Raw genomic sequence first — 17,919 nt, 5'->3', positions numbered from 1 at the left:
TGTGAGGATTTTCTTATTTTTCTTTGAGTTGTCTTTTTTTCTATTTCCCAAAAATGGTGTCAGCTTGATAAGAATGTTAACTAGCCCTAGCCGGTTTAGCTCAGTGGATAGAGCATCGGCCTGTGGACCAAAGGGTCCCAGGTTTGATTCCGGTCAAGTGCACATGCCTTGGTTGCAGGCTCCTTGGGCCTGGTCGGAGGCAACCAATCGATGTGTTTCTCTCACATCGATGTTTCTCTCTGTCTTTCCCTCTCTCTTCCACTCTCCCTAAAAAATCAATGGAAAAATATCCTCGGGTGAGGATTAACAACAAAAAAACAAAAACAAAAAAAAAAGAATGTTAACTAGAGGAAAGCTGATTGACCAAGATTTCATTTTATTTAAGATGGATAAAGTTATAAGCAAATGGAATGGAGTAAGTATCTTCAAAAGGAACAGAATGTCACATTCATAAAATAAAGACAGACTACTATAAAACAATATATTTGTGATTCTGAGTTTTAAATGACTTTTAAAACACTTATACTTTCCTTCAGTATTTTTATCAATAATGATTAATGAAGTCTAAACCAACAAATTCACTCAATGGCTTACGGCATCTACCTAAACAGTGATTACTAAAGGGAGAGAATACAATATCAACTTCAGAAATATTGATCAATGTTCTAAGAAAATACTTTTGAGCAGAGGTCCTCAAACTTTTTAAACAGGGGGCCAGTTCACTGTCCCTCAGACTTTCCACACATGCACACTGTGGGCCCGGGACGAGTTGGTTGCTAAGCAGGACAGGCAGCGGCGGCAAAAACACCCGGCGGGCCGGATAAATGTTTTCGGAGGGCCGAGTGTGGCCAGCGGGCCGTAGTTTGAGGACCCCTGCTTTTGAGTATGCTACACATCTCATTTGTCTTTGTTTATCTAGCACCTTCTAAAAAATATTTCTTAAATCATAAATATTTCTTAAATCATAAGCTGAACACACTCTTTTAAGAGCTATCAGCTCCTCTGGAAGACAGCAGCCTGCCTCTGCAAATGTTGTGGGAAGGTCAGGATATGGATTAATTTTAACATTCAAAATAAAAAATGACAAAGATTTTACCATAGCCGGTTTGGTTCAATGGTTAGAGTCTTGGGTTTGATTCCGGTCAAGGGCACACGTACCTAGGTTGCAGGCTCCATCCCCAGCCCTGGTCGGGGTGCATGCAAGAGGCAACCAATCCATATGTCTGTCTCACATCAATGTTTCTCTCTCTGTCTCTACCCCTGCCTTCTATTCTCTCTAAAAATCAATGGGGAAAAATGTCCTTGGGTGAGGATTAACAACAACAAAAAGACAAAGATTTAAACATTTTTCTGCCTAGAGATGGAGCTTGAACTAGCGTTCTCACAATCCTTTTCAGCTCTACTAATCTGGTCTATGGAGAAAAATGTCCAACTCCACTCAACATGAACTTTAGAATGAGTCCTAAGTTACTATGCACAGAAAAATAATTTTTATTCTTTGACCTGCCAAACTTCTAACAGACAATGTAATACTGCAATACATAAATTAAGACGAGCAGTACAACCACAGTAAGACACCAAATATACATACCTCCTGTTCTTCCATTACCAATCTGCACAGCAGGTTGAAGGCTTCCTTCATTTTGCAATAAATGAGGCAAATGATAATAAATACTTGGCACGTGGAGAGACTTTTTGCCTGTTAACTCCTTTAATAGCTTTAAGGTATTATCTGAAACACAGAAGTATAATTATTGCACAAGACACCTACCTATAGATGTTGCAGTTTTTACAAATATAGCAGTAAAATTTATGAAAACTAGAACTAAAGAATTTTATTTTCTAATTTCATACTTTGGTGAATGGGATCTCCATTTGAAGTGAAAAAGATGCTTTTACAATAAAATTAAATAATGATACTAAATTTTGGTGAAAATGTGATAAATGTTTCAGCTATTCAGAAAAACATCAAAATCCCTGAAACACCTCTGTCCTGTTATTCAATAACTTCCCTTTTAGGAATTTAACTTTTATGCATTCTGTGAATAGTGATTATCTATTTTGTTGCAGCCACTGTGCTGTGTTGTTAAAAATCAATGGTCAGCCCTAGCTGGTTTGGCTCAGTGGATGGAGTGTTGGCCTGCGTACTGAAAGGTCCCAGGTTCGATTCTGATCAAGGGCATGTACCTGGGTTGCGGGCACATCCCCAGCAGGAGGTGTGCAAGAGGCAGCTGATCGATGTTTCTCTCTCATCAATGTTTCTAGCTCTCTATCCCTCTCCCTTCCTCTCTGTAAAAAATCAATAAAATATATATTAAAAAAAATCAATAGTCATCAAAACATAGATCTTGTTTTTAAGGAAGGCATAACCTAATGAAAATAACTTAAGAGCTACCAGAAGTGTGATTGATTTATATGCAAAGATGTTTATCACAGAGCTATAAACTGGGGCAGAAAAACCACTCAGAAAAGTCTATTTGCTTAATTATTAAAAAATGTTTAATATATTACAGTAAATGATTAGCTGACAAGTTATACAGCCATTAGAAATGGTATATTTTGGAGAATATTCAATGACATAGTAAATTCTAATACATAATTTCAAGAGTAAAAATCAGGCTATAACACATAACAACAATTTTGAAGAAAAATATTCGTAAAAAAAGACTAGACAGAAACAAAAAAATGTTAACTGAAATCATTTGGCAGAAAGCTTATGGATGATTTATTTTTATTATCTGTACCATTCCATACTTTCACTTATTTTTAATAGTATTATTTTTTTAATCCTTACCCACGGACATGCTTAGAGAGAAGAAGGAAGGGAGGGAGAGAGAGACTGATGTGAGACAGAAACATCAATTGGTTGCCTTCTGTATGTGCCCCGAACAGGGATCGAACTTTGCAACCCAGGTATGTGCCTTGACCAGGTATCGAACCTGCAACCTCAGTACACAGGATGACATTCAACCAACTGAGCCACTCTGGCTGGGTTACCATTCCATAATTTTAAATGTTACTGTGCCAGAATACAATTTCATAATCAGAAGGGAAAACAATTAAGTATGAAATTTTTAAAATAAGGTAAGGTAGTGAATCTTAAGACAAGAGGAATTAATGGTAGGATTAGAACAGATTATGCTAAATGAAAAGTACAGTAATCTTGAAATAATATGTAAATTTAAAGCAACGGATACACATATATCAATTTGATTATTAGAATAAGAATGGTACAGAAACAGAGAGATGATTGGCGCTCATCATATTCTAACCAGAAGTTCTCAGAGAAAAAAGTCAAATATCTCTAAAAGTACCCATTATAAAACTTAATATTTTTTTCTTATAAGTCAGATCTAAGAGCATGAATTGCTTCAAAGAGTTCAAGATTCTCCAGAGTCCATCTGAGGCCCATAGAAGTCACAACATAAATATGTATGAATGCAAAGTTAAATTTTTATCTCATTTTGAATATGATTTTAAAAACATAAAAACACTATTATCAATGAAACTTGTACAACTGAAATTTAACCCATTATTACTCTTAAATTAATAAAAACTATTTTATAATTTACCATAATAGGAAATTTTCTGTGATGATTTCTCTCTCTGAAAAGGGTAATAAATGTTGGCTGATAAGCTACTCTACAACTTTCAAATAAAATATTTCACATAACCCTCTGAAAATAATCTTCTTATAAAACTAAAAATATAATTTGTACCTGAAAATGTATTCAATGTGTCCTTACTTCCATTTGTCTCTGCTCCTACACGCCTGAACTGCTGTACAATGGCACTTAATTCAGAAGAGCGCTGTGAGATTCTATGTTCAGCTATCCGAAGACGTTCTTTCAAAGCAAGAAATTCTCGTTGATAAGCAATCAGTTTTTCTAGAAGCAAACCCAAAAGTTATTAGTGTATTTCTAAAAAAAATATAACAAACAACATAAAGCAGAACTGAAAATAAAAAGGATTCCCTGATGAGTTATATAACAAAGCACCATTAAGTGTGCTCTTAGTATCTGTCAGAATATGAGTACTTTAGAAATTAAGACAGTTGGGGAGGAGAAAAGCCAAGATGGCGGCATAGGTTAATGCCGGAGATTGCTGCCTCGAACAACCACTTCAAAAAACAACTAAAACACGGAACGGACATCATCCAGAACCACAGGAAGGCTGGCTGAGTGGAAATTCTACAACTAGGTGGAAAGAGAATATCATACCCAGACTCAGAGGAGGCGCAGTGCTGAAGTGAAATACTAAGGTGCGGAGTGCATGCCTAGCGGGCTGGCGGCGGAGGGCGCGGTTGTTGTTTTCAATCGGGAGGGAGTCTCAGATTCTGAGCTCCAGATCCGGGCGAGTCTCTAGGGACCCAGACTCAAACGGGAGAAGCGGGACTGTCTGGCTTCGGTCGAAGGCAGCTTTCTCTCCGAGGTTTGCAGTGGTTGCTGGGACTCTGTGAGGCAGAGCCCCTAGGGACGGAACTGAGAGCAGCCATAACTGCTCGCTCCGGCCCACCTTGTTTGATCCCGTGCGACCCGCCCTGCCCAAGCCCTGCGCAGAGCCATATGCCGAATAGCCTCAGGCAAACGCTAGATTAGCACCGCCCTAGAGATCCAGCACAGAAGCTCTCTCATTGCAGACACAGCGGACTCTCATAGCCAGTTAGCCTGGAGGTCAAATCACCCCAACTATTGCCGACAACAATCAAGGCTTAACTACAACAAGACTGCGCACAAAGACCACGAGGGGGTGCACCAAGAAAGCATAAAAAATGCGGAGACAAAGAAACAGGACAAAATTGTCCATGGAGGATATAGAGTTCAGAACCACACTTTTAAGGTCTCTCAAGAACTGTCTAGAAGCCGCCAATAAATGTAGTGAGATCCTCAAGAAATCTAATGAGACCCTCGATGTTGTGATAAAGAACCAACTAGAAATTAAACATACACTGACTGAAATAAAGAATATTATACAGACACCCAACAGCAGACCAGAGGAGCGCAAGAATCAAGTCAAAGATTCGAAATGCGAAGAAGCAAAAAACACCCAACTGGAAAAGGAAAATGGAAAAAAGAATCCGAAAATACGAAGATAGTGTAAGGAGCCTCTGGGACAGCTTCAAGCGTACCAACATCAGAATTATAGGGGTGCCAGAAGATGAGAGAGCCCAAGATATTGAAAACCTATTTGAAGAAATAATGACAGAAAACTTCCCCCACCTGGTGAGAGAAATAGACTTACAGGTCCAGGAAGCGCAGAGAACCCCAAACAAAAGGAATCCAAAGAGGACCACACCAAGACACATCATAATTAAAATGCCAAGAGCAAAAGACAAAGAGAGAATCTTAAAAGCAGCAAGAGAAAGAAACTCAGTTACCTACAAGGGAATACCCATACGACTGTCAGCTGATTTCTCAACAGAAACTTTGCAGGCCAGAAGGGAATGGCAAGAAATATTCAAAGTGATGAATACCAAGAACCTACAACCAAGATTACTTTATCCAGCAAAGCTATCATTCAGAACTGAAGGTCAGATAAAGAGCTTCACAGATAAGGAAAAGCTAAAGGAGTTCATCACCACCAAACCAGTGTTATATGAAATGCTGAAAGGTATCCTTTAAGAAGAGGAAGAAGAAGAAAAAGGTAAAGATACTAATTATGAACAACAAACATGCATCTATCAACAAGTGAATCTAAGAATCAAGTGAATAAATAATCTGGTGATCATAATAGAATCAGGGACATAGAAAGGGAATGAACTGACTATTCTTGGGGGGGAAAGGGGTGTGGGAGATGCGGGAAGAGACTGGACAAAAATCGTGCACCTATGGATGAGGACAGTGGGTGGGAGTGAGGGCGGATGGTGGGGCGGGAACTGGGAGGAGGGGAGTTATGGGGGGAAAAAAGAGAAACAAATGTAATAATCTGAACAATAAAGATTTAATTTAAAAAAATTAAGATAGGGAGAAAAAGACAAAAGTTTTTAAAATTAACACTTCAAGGATAATACTAACATCCTTTCTCAAAAGGCACAAACAACTGTAAAGATGGAAAAAGACAGGGATGAGGCACTGAAACTAATGATAATACATCTAACTAGAAGCCCAGTGCACGGATTCGTGCACTGCCAGGGTCCCTCAGCCTGGCCTGCAGGGATCGGGCCAAAACCGGCTCTCCAACATCCCCCGAGGAGTGCCGGATTGCAAGAGGGCAGTTCTCGGGTGATGCACCCTGGAATTGGGCTCCCTCCTCTCTAGTTCCAGGTGCATAACCCGAGAACCGCAGCTTCCAAGTCAGCACAGCTCAGCAGCTCCTGAGTTGAGCATCTGCTCCCTGGTGGTCAGTGCACATCATAGCTACCAGTCGGACAGTCAAATGGTTGGCCAGTTGCTTAGGCTTTTATATATGTAGATAACATAATGAATATAACCACTTATATAGCATAATTATTAATTTCCAAGGTTAAATGTTTCCTCTGTACTTCCTATTCTGCAAAGATTTCCCTAGGCCAGACTTCGGCCACATTCCTGATCCCTAAAAACTTAATTAGGTAAATGTAAGGTGATCCTAGTTGAAACCCATTCGTTTTATTTTATTTTTATTTTTTATCTCTAGCTGGCTGGCTTCGCTCTTGTCTAGTTCAATATATTATCATAATAGTCTTTTTTAAAGAAATCTTTATTGTTGAAATACACTAATCCTCAATACACTATCATAATAGTTATAGTCTTTTTTAAAAAAATATTTATTGAAAGCATTCCTTATGTCCCCTGTTTTCTCCCACTGCCCCTTATAGCCTGCCCCCACACCCTACTCCAGGCCTCCACCACCCTACTGCCTAAGTCCATATATGCATACAAGTTCTTTCATTGATCACTTCCCACCCACCCACTCCTGCCTTCCCTCTGAGATTCAACAGTCTTATTCCATGCTTCTGTGTCTCATTTGATCTTATGTCATGCTTCTGATCTATTTTGTTCAACAGTTTATTTTGTTCCCTAGATTCCACAAATAAGTGAGATTATGTGATACAGTGGGGCCTTGACTTACGAGTGTCCTGACTAACGAGTTTTTCGAGATACGAGCCGTCTCTCAGCCGATCTTTTGCTTTGAGTTGCGAGCTAAAATTTGGGTTATGAGCCAGCTTCAGATACCCCACCGCTAGTTGGCGCAGTGAACGTCACAGTGAACACCACAACATCAGCCCGGCATCACATGTCTCACTTGTTCACTTTAAGATTTGACATACGAGCCGAAACCGGTTTGGCTCAGTGGATAGAGCGTCGGCCTGCGGACTGAAAGGTCCCAGGTTCGATTCCGGTCAAGGGCATGTACCTGGGTTGCGGGCATATCCCCAGTAGGAGATGTGCTGGAGGCAGCTGATTGATGTTTCTCTCTCATCGATGTTTCTAACTCTCTCCCTTCCTCTCTGTAAAAAATCAATAAAATATATTTTAAAAAAAATAAAATAAGATTTGACATACGAGTAATCTGAGTTACGAGCTTCGTCACAGAACGAATTAAACTCGTAAGTCAAGGCCCCACTGTACTTGTCTTTCTCTGACTGGCTTATTTCACATAGGATAATACTCTCCAGTTCCCTCCATGCTGTCTCAAAGGGTAAGAGATCCTTCTTTTTTTATTGCTACATATACCATTGTATAAATGTACCACAGTTTTTCTACCCACTCATTTACTGATGGGCACTTGGCTGTTTCCAGACCTTAGCTATTACAAATTGTACTGCTATGAAGATAGGGGTACATACATTCTTTCTAATTGGTGTTTCAGGTTTCTTAGGATATATTCCTAGAAGTGGGATCACTGGCTCAAATGGCAGTTCCATATTTAATTTTTTTATGAAACGCCATACTGTTTTCCATAATGGTTACACCAGTCTGTATTCCCACCAGCAGTTTACTAGGGTTCCCTTTTCTCCACATCCTCTCCAGCACTTGTCATTTGTTGATTTGTTGATGGTCGCCATTCTGACAAATGTGAGGTGATACCGCATTATCATTTTATTTTGCACTAGAAGCCCGGTGCACGAAATTCGTGTTGGGGAGGGGGGTGTCCCTCAGCCCAGCCTGCACCCTCTCGCAATCCAGGACCACTGGCTCCTAACTGCTCGCCTGCCTGCCTGATCTCCTCTAATCACTCTACCTGCCTGCATGATATCCCCTAACCACTCACCTGCCAGCCTGATCGCCCCCAGCGGCATCTGCCTCAGCCCCTGCCATGGCAGCTTCATCCAGGACATCCGGAAGGTTGTTTGGCTGTTCAGTCTAATTAGCATATTATGCTTTTATTATTATAGATAGGTGATTTTGAGCCTTTTTTCATATGTCTCTTGGCCATCTGTATGTTCTCTTTGGAGAAGTGTCCACATACGTCCTTTGCCCATTTTTTTTAATTGGATTGTTCATCTTCATCTTGTTAAGTTGTAAGAGTTCCTTATATATTTCAGAAATTAATACTTTATCAGATGTATCATTGCCAAGTATGTTCTCCCATACAGTGGATTCCCTTTTCATTTTGTTGATGGTTTCTTTTGCTGTGCAAAAAGTTTTTATTTTATAGTCCCATTTGTTCATTTTCTCCTTAGTTTCCTTTGCCCTAGGAGATGTATCCACAAACACATAACTATGAGAGATGTCTGAGATTTTGCTGCCTATGGTTTCTTCTGGGATTTTTATGGTTTCATGTATTACATTTAAGTCTTTTATCAATTTAGAGTTTATTTTTGTGTATGGTGTAAGTTGGTAGTCTAGTTTCATTTTTGTGCATGTACCTGTCCAAATTTCCCAACACCATTTATTTAAGTCACTGTCTTAAGTCCATTGTATACCCTTGCCTCCTTTATCAAATATTGATTGAGCATAATGGCTTGGGGTGATATCTGGGGTCTCTGATCTGTTCCATTGATATATATGTCTGTTCTTATGACAGTATCAGGCTGTTTTGATTACAGTGACTTTGTAGTATAATGTCATATCTAGTATTGTGATCCCCCCAACTTTGTTCTTCTTTCTCAACATTGCTAAAGCTTTTTGGTACCCATATAAATTTTTGGAGTATTTGTTCTAGATCTGTGAAATATACTGTTGGTAATTTAATAGGGACTGCACTGAATCTATAAATTGCTTCGAGTAATGTGGACATTTAAATGATGTTAATTCTACCAATCCACGAACACAGTATATTCTTCCACTTGTTTATATCTTCCTCTATCTCTTTTTATCATCATCATGTAGTTTTCTGAGTACAACTCTTTTACCTCCTTGGTAAAGTTTATTATTAGGTATCTTAATTTTGTTGTTGCTATGCCAAGTAGGATTGTTTGTTTAGTTTCTGTTTCTGAGCATTCATTACTGGTGTATAAAAATGCCATCTATTTCTGGGTGTTAACTTTATATCCCTCTCACAATCCAGGACCGCTGGCTCCTAACCACTCACCTGCCTGCCTGCCTGATTGCCCCTAATCACTCTACCTGCCTGCCTGATCGTCCCTAACTGCTCTCCCCTGCCGGCCTGATCGCCCCTAACCACCTCTGCCTCGGCCCCCGCCACCATGGCTTTGTCCAGAAGGATGCCCGGAAGATGTCCGGTTGACCCGGTCTAATTAGCATATTACCCTTTTATTAGTATAGATTAGTCAGCTCAGATAGTCATAACAAAACATCATAAATTTGTGTGGCTTAAACAACAGAACTGTATTTTTCTAACAGTTCTGGAGGCTGGAATTTGGGGTCAGGGTACCAGCATAGCATCATCCCATATACCAGAAAGTGGTGGATCAATTGCCAGTCAGGGCACATGCCCAGGTTGCAGATTCAATACCCAGTCCAGTGAGTGCAGGAAACAACGGAAAAATGTTTCTCTCTCTCTCTCTCTCCCTTCTTCTGAGATCAATTAAACTGAACCATCCTATCCTATATAACAAAGAGGTAATATGCAAATAGACCAGTGATGGCAAACCTATAACATGCGTGTCAGAGGTGACACGCGAACTCATTTTTTTGGTTGATTTTTCTTTGGCTGCCCAGCCACCACGGGCTGGCTGAGGTTTGCGCTGTTGGCAGTGGTAGCAACAGAGGTAAGATGGGGGCGTTACCTCCCACCCCTGAGGGCTCCCGGACTATGAGAGGGGGCAGGTCGGCTGAGGGACCCCCTGCTCCAGTGCATGAATTTTCATGCACCAGGCCTCTAGTAAATAAATAATGTTCTCTAAGTATGGTTTTAACAGCAAAGACATTAGTGATCTATGAAGTGAAAAACTCGTTATAACACATGACCCCATTTAAAAAAATATTTATTGATTTCAGAGGAAGGGAGAAGAACAGATAGAAACATCAATGATAAGAATCATTGATCAGCTGCCTCCTGCATGCCCCTACTGAGGATCAAACCTGAAATTTGACCAGGAATCATATCGTGACCTCCTGGTTCATAGATCAATGCTCACCCACTGAACCCCACCAGCTGGGCCCCATTTTTATCAATACCAGGCACATGAGGTACATTGGCAAGATCTCACTCCTAGATGAAAGTCTGAAATTGCCCAAACTCCTTTGCAGCGAGGTTCCTGGATATGAATTAGTTCCTGCCGATTGGATGTGCTTGCACGATATTGTGAAGGCAGAAGTGGGGCAGAGGCATCTTCCCGCAGTTCGGGCTGTTTGCTGCTGGTGGTCATGTTTGCAGAGATGCGGAGGTTTTCTGCAGCGGAATCCAGGCTGTGCACAGGCAGCTGTTGGCAGAGGCAGTGCCCAGTGACCTGTTCTGTGGGAGCTGGAAGGCACTTGCAGGGGCAGCAGTTTCCTGATCCCCGGGTCACAGCTGTGCAGAGTGTCCTAGAATTCAGTTGTGGCTGAGGGGACAGCTCCTCCCGCTGGGTAGGGAGTCTTCCTGGGGACCCAGCCTAGCACCCACTCCCCCAGCTTCCTGGTGATTTCCCAAGCATCAGCTCTCTGTGCTAAAAGCTCTAAAAACCTTTTGGATCCTCTACTTTCAACGAAAACAATGCTGCACAGGGTCAGATCTGAAAAGTGGGTGAGATGTTACAGAAAGCTCCCTTCTTTGAGTTTCAGCTTCCTCTCCTGTAAAACTGAGATCAAAGATTATCTGTTCATAGTTACTGAAGACTGTGGCAGCTGTGTTTCCCGAAGATGGACACAACATTTCCCATCACTCCTGTGGCCTTTCCACTTTCCACCACGTCCTCTCTCTTAAAGTGGGGCTGACCTCTGAATTCCAAGGCCAAGGCCGAAATGGCACAGAGCTGCAGCCCCGCCCACCCGGCCAGGGTTTCCGGCTCCGGCCCCGCCCACGCTGCCTGGGGCCTTGTCCTCCTGGCTCACTTCCCCTCCCGTCTGCAGCCCAGCACCTCACTGCATATCATGGCCCACCTGCTGGTGCTGCTGTGCCCAGCGGGTAAGGTAAGAGCCCAGGTCGGGCCTCGCACCTCCTGGCTCCTGTGTGCCGCTGCCCCCTGTGCCTCACGGCCCCTATTCCTGCTGCTGTTCCGACCAGGGCCAGACGCCCAAGTGCTGTGCGTGGTCCACAGGGACTGCTGTGGCCACCAGGAAAGCCTCCCCACCCCATCCCTGACTCCAGCGCTCTGATCCCAGTCCACTTCCGCCAAAGGAGAGCTTTGCCAACGCAGCTGCCCAAGGCGGAGACCGAGCAACTCCAAGGTCCCCGACCCCAAATTCCTGCCAGCCAAGGCGGTTGGCCGGCTTGCCCCGCCCTGATTGGGGTTTTGGGGGCGATCCAGCCCGGATCAGGCTGGTTGCTGGCCACAGTGAGTGTCATAGTGACCGGTCATTAGGTCGTTATGGTCGTGACGGCGTTACGGTCTCTGGCTTTTTACATAGATAGATTGATAGTAGTGTTTGTAATGGAGTCATTAGGATTTTCTATATACAATATCATGTCATTGTCAAACAGTGCGTTTTACTTCCTCCTTTCCAATTTCGATGTCTATCATCTTTCTTCTTGTCTGATCACTCTGTCTAGGACTTCCACTACTATGCTGAATAAGAGTGGTGAAAGCGGACATCCCTGTCTTGTTCCTATTCTTTGGAAAAATGGTTTTGGTTTTTGCCCATTGAGTATGCTATTGGCTGCAGGTTTGTCATAAATGACCTTTATTATGTTGAGGCATGATCCTTTTATTCCCACTTTGCTGAGAGTTTTATTAAAAATGGGTGTTGGATTTTGTTGAATGCTTTTTCTGCATCAATTGATGTTATTTTTGTCTTTCAATTTGTTTGTTATGGATCACATTTATTGATTTGCCAATATCGTACCAGTCTTGCATCCCTGGAATAAATCTCACTTGGTCATCCTGTATTATCTTTTTTATATATTGCTGGATTCAATTTGTTGATATTTTGTTGAGGGTTTTAGCATCCATGTTCATCAGGGATATTGGCCTATAATTCTCTTTCTTTGTAGTGTCTTCATCTGGTTTTGGAATTAGGAACTTGTAAAAAGAGCTTGATAGTGTTCCTTTCTCTTGGGTTTTTTGGGAATAGTTTGAGGAATATATAGGTGTTAGTTCTTCTTTGAATGTTTGGTGAAACTCCCCTGTGAAGTTGTCAGGGCCAGGGTTTTGTTTGCTGGGAGTTTTTTTTATTATTACTGCTTCAATTTTCTCAGTTGTTATTGGCCTATTCAGGTGTTCTGATCTTCCTGATTGAGTTTTGGAAGATTGTATTTTTCTAGGAATTTGTCCAATTCATCCACATTGTCCAGTTTGTTGGCATATAGTTGCTCATAGTATTTTCTTACAATCCTTAATATTTCTTTGATGTCAGTTGTTACTTCACTACTTTCATTTCTGATTTTGTTTACTTGGGTCCCCTCTCTTTGTATCTTGATGAGACTGGCTAAAGGTACATCAATCTTGTTTATCTTTTCAAAGAACCAGCTTTTGGATTGAGTGATCTTTTGTATTAATCTCTATATCACTTATTTCTGCTCTAATCTTTATCATTTTCTTCCTTCTACTTATTCTGGGCTTTCCTTATTATTCTCTTTCTAATTCTTTAAGTTGTAGAATTAAAGTTTATTATTCATTATTATTAATTTTTCTTGTTTTTTATTGAAATAGGCCTGTAATGTTATGAACTTCACTCTCAGGACTGCTTTTGCTGTGTCCCAGAGATTTTGGGTTGTTGTGCATTCATATTTGTTTCCAGGAAGTTTTTTATTTCTTTCTTGATCTCATTGGTAACACATTCATTGTTTAATAACATACTCTTTAGCCTTCTTATGTTTGAATATTTTTGTGTTTTTACTGTAGTTGATTTCTAATTTCATTCCACTGTGATCTGAGAAGATGCTTGATCTATGTGGAGACTTATTTTGTAACATATGGTCTATCTTTGAGAATCACCTATGTGCACTTGAAAAGAATGTATATTCTGCAGCTTTGGGGTGAAATGTTCCATAAATGTCAGTTAAATCCATCTGATCCAGTGTGTCATTTACAGTCACTGTTTCCCTGTTAATTTTTGTCTGGAAGATCTATCCAGTGAAGTCAGTGAGTTGTAAAAGTCCCCTACTATGAATGTATTGCTGTTGATCTCTCCCTTAAGTCCTCCAGAAGATCTATAATAATAAAAGCATAATATGCAAATCGACCAAACAGCCAAACAGTGGAACGACCATCCAAACGCCTTCTGGACAACCTTCCAGATGAAGCCAAGGCTGTGAGGGCCGAGGCAGCCAGGGCCGCGAAGGCCTGCACTTACACGAACTCCGTGAAGTAAAGAGCTTCGTAGACAACAACAACAAAAAGACTGAGGGAGTTTATTACCACCAAGCCAGCAATGCAAGAAATGTTAAAGGAATTGTTATAAGAAGAAGAAAAAGGAAGGGAGGAAGGAACACAGGCATAAAAACAATGGCAACAAACAAGTACCTATCAACAATAACCCTATGTGTATTGGATGAAATCCGAAGAAAACCTGACCCATATATATGCTGTCGACAAGAGACCAACCTCAGAACAAAGAACTCACAATGACTGAAAGTGAAGGGATGGGGAAAAATTCTTCAGGCAAATTAAACTAAAAAAAAAAAAAAAGCTAGGGCAGCAATACTTATATCTAACAAAACAGACTTCAAAGTAAAGGCCATAACAAGAGATAAGGAAGGCCACTTCATAATACCAAAGGGATCAACAAAACAAGAGGATATAACTCCGTTAAACCTATATGCACCCAATACAGGAGCATCTAAGTACATAAAAATACTTCTGGAAGATATCAAGGGAGAGAGTACTAACAATACAATCATTGTAGGGGACTATAATACCCCCTTGACATCATTGGATAAATCTTCCAGACAAAAAATTAACAAGGAAACAGCAATCTTAAATGATTCACTAGATCAGATGGAACTAATTGACATGTTCAGAACATTTCACCCCAAAACCACGGAATATACATTCTTCTCAAGTGCATATGGGACATTTTCAAAGAAAGACCACATGTTAGGACATAGGCTAAGTCTCTACAAATTCAAAAATATTGAAATTATATCAAGCACCTTCTCAGATCACAATGGCATTAAGTTAGAAATCAACTATAATAAAAACAATCAAACACATGGAGGCTAAATAGCATGCTATTACACAATAAATGGTTTACCAAAGAGATCAAAGAAGAAATAAATAAAAAACATCCTGGAAACAAATGACAATAAGCAGAAAACAATCCAAAATCTATTGGACACAGTGAAAGCAATCCTGAGCAGGAACTTCATAGCACTACAGACTTACCTCAAAAAAACAAGAAAAACTTTGTAATAAGTTATCTAAACCTACAACTTAAAAAATTAGAAAGAGATCAACAAGAAAAGCCCAGAGTAAGTAGAAGGAAGGAAATAATAAATATCAGAGTGGAAATAAATGACATAGAGACCAAAAAAACAATACAAAAGATCAATAAAACCAACAGCTGGTTCTTTGAAACAATAAACAAGATTGATAAACATCTTGCCAGACTCACAAAGAAACAAAGAGAGAGGTTGCAAATAAACAAAACCAAAAACAAAAGAGGTAAAGTAACAACTGACACTGTAGAGATACAAAGGATTGTAAATAAATACTATGAACAACTCTATTCCAATAAACTGGACAACCTTGACCTAATGGACATACTCCTAGAAAAACACAATCTTCCAAAACTCAATTAGTAAGAATCAGAAAACCTGAATACACTAATAACTACTGATGAAATTGAAGCAGTAATAAAAAATTTTAAAAACTCCAGCAAATAAAAGCCCTGGTCCAGATGGCTTCCCAGGGGAGTTTTACCAAACATCAAAGAAGAAAGAACACCTATCTCCTCAAATTATTCCAAAAAAATCCAGAAGAAGGAACACTTCCTAGCTCTTTCTACGAGGCCAGGATTACCCGAATCCCAACACGAGATAAAGACACTACAAAGAAACAGAATTACAGGCCAATATCCCTGATGAACATAGATGCTAAAATCCTCAACAAAATTCTAGCAAACCGGACCTAGCAATGCATTAGAATAATCATACACCATGACCAAGTGGGGTTTATTCCGGAGATGCAAGGCTGGTACAATATCCTCAAATCAATAAATGTGATACATCACATAAACAATCTGAAAAATAAATACCACATCATACCAATTGATGCAGAAAAAGCATTTGACAAAATCCAGCACCGTCTTTTGATAAAAACTCTATAAAAAGTGGGAATGGAGGGATCATATCTCAACATAATAAAAGTCTTATATGACAAACCTACAGCCAACATCATACTCAATGGGCAAAAACTAAAACCATTTTCCAGAAGAACAGGAACAAGACAAGGGTGCCAACTTTCACCACTCCTGTTCAACACAGTACTAGAAGTGCTAGCCGTAGGATCAGACAAGAGGAGGAAATAAAAGGCATCCAAATTGGAAAGGAGGAAGTAAAACTGCCATTATTTGCAGATGACAAGATATTATACATAGCAAACCCTAAAGACTCCATAAAAAACTACTATATTTAATAAATGAAGTCAGCTAGTTAGCAGGATATAAAATTAACACCCAGAAATCTATGGCATTTTTATACACTAATAATGAACTCTCAAAAAGGAAAACTAAACAATCCCATTTGCCATTGCAACAAAAATATTAAGATGCTTAGGAATAAACTTAAGCTGTACCCCCAAAAACTGCTGAGAGAGAGGAAGATAAACATAAATGGAAGAATATGCCATGTTCATGGATTGGTAGAATCAACATCATTAAAATGTCCCCATTACCCAAAGCAATCTATAGATTCAATGCAATCCCGATTCAAATACTTCACAGACATAGAACAAATATCCCAAAAAGTTATATGGAATAAAAAAAGACTCCAAACAGACGTAGCAGTCTAGAGAAAGAAGAACAATGTTGGAGGGAATCACAATACCAGACATCAAGTTATACTACAAAGCTACTGTACTCAAAACAGCCTGGAACTGGCATAAGAACAGGCATATACTAGTAGACCAATGGAACAGAACAGAGAACCCAGAAATTGACCCAAGCCATTATGCTCAATTAATATTTGACAAAGGAGGCAAAAGCATACAATGGAGTCAAGACAATCTCTTCAATAAATGGTGCTGGGTAAATTGGACAGACACTTGCAAAAAAAATGAAACTAGTCTACCAACTTACACTATACACAAAAATAAACCCAAAATGGGTAAAAGACTTAAATGTAAAGATGTCAAACCATAAAAATCAAAGGGGAAACCATTGGCAGCAATATCTCAAACATCTCTCAGAACAATATGTTTACAGATACATCTCCTAGGACAATGGAAACTAAGGAAAAAGTAAATAAATGGGACTACATCAAAATAAAAAGCTTCTACACAGCAAAAGGAACCATCAACAAAATAACAAGAGACCAATGCATGGGAAGACATATTTGCCAACGATACATCGATAAGGTTTTAATCTCCAAAATTTATAGGGAACTCATACAATTTAATAAAAGATAAACAATTCAATTAAAAAATGGGGAAAGGACCAAAATAGACACTTCTCCAAAATGGGGATGCTTAAGGCCAAAAAGGCATGTGAAAAAATCCTCAAAGTCACTAATCATCTGAAAGATGCAAATCAAAATGTCAATGAGGTATCACCTCATACCTGTGAGAATGGCTATAATCAACAAATGACAAGTGTTGGCAAAGATGTGGAGAAAAGGGAACCCTGGTACACTGCTGGTAGAATGCAGACTGGTGCAGCCTCTGTGGAAAACAGTTTGGAGTTTCCTCAAAAATTTAAAAATGGAACTCCCATTTGACCCAGTGATCCCACTTCTAGGAATATATCCCAAAAAATCAGAAACACTCGTCAGACAGAATATATGCACCCTATATTCATAGCAGTGCAATTTACCATAGCTAAGATTTGGAAACAGCCTAAGTACCCATCAGCAGATGAGTGAATTAAAAAGCTGTGGTACATCTACACAATGGAATACTACGCTGCTGTAAAAAAGAAAGAACTCTTACCATTTGCAACAGCATGGATGGACCTAGTGCATTATGCTAAACGAAATAAGCTATTCAGAGAAAGATACGTATCACATGACCTCACTCATATGTGGAATCTAATGAACAACATAAACTGATTAATAAAAAGAGACCCAGAGACATAGAAATATCACAGACTATCAAACCTCAGAGGGAAGGCAGGAAAAGGTGGTGTGTGGGAAGAGAATAACCAGTGAACTCATACGGATATATGCATAACCCATAGACACAGACAACAGGGTGGTGAAGGCCTGGTGGGGGCAATGGGGTAGGAGAGGTCAATGGAGGAAAAAGGAGACATATGTAATACTTTCAACAATAAAGATTAAAAAAAATAAATAAATAAA

At 39.8% G+C, this 17,919-nt stretch overlaps 1 protein-coding gene across 5 annotated transcripts in view; it reads right to left on the bottom strand.

Moving 5' to 3' along the window:
- MGAT4A (alpha-1,3-mannosyl-glycoprotein 4-beta-N-acetylglucosaminyltransferase A) overlaps positions 1-17,919 on the bottom strand; it is a 95,826-nt gene that overhangs the window by 46,489 nt on the left and 31,418 nt on the right. For 4 of the 5 annotated variants that reach the window (XM_036302211.1, XM_036302213.1, XM_036302214.1 and 1 more), the window contains exons 3-4: positions 3,720-3,887; positions 1,592-1,732 (exon numbers count right to left, since the gene is read on the bottom strand). In XM_036302211.1, coding sequence (XP_036158104.1) covers positions 1,592-1,732; positions 3,720-3,887 — 309 coding nt within the window. Of the gene's footprint in view, positions 1-1,591; positions 1,733-3,719; positions 3,888-17,919 lie in introns of those variants that run through there. The other variant, XM_036302215.1, reaches the window with a different exon arrangement.

Source organism: Myotis myotis, unplaced genomic scaffold, assembly GCF_014108235.1.
Source record: "Myotis myotis isolate mMyoMyo1 unplaced genomic scaffold, mMyoMyo1.p scaffold_m19_p_30, whole genome shotgun sequence".
Taxonomy (NCBI): Eukaryota; Metazoa; Chordata; class Mammalia; order Chiroptera; family Vespertilionidae; genus Myotis; species Myotis myotis.
Note: the sequence above shows the minus strand (reverse complement) of the source record. Positions and strands in the feature narration are given on the sequence as shown.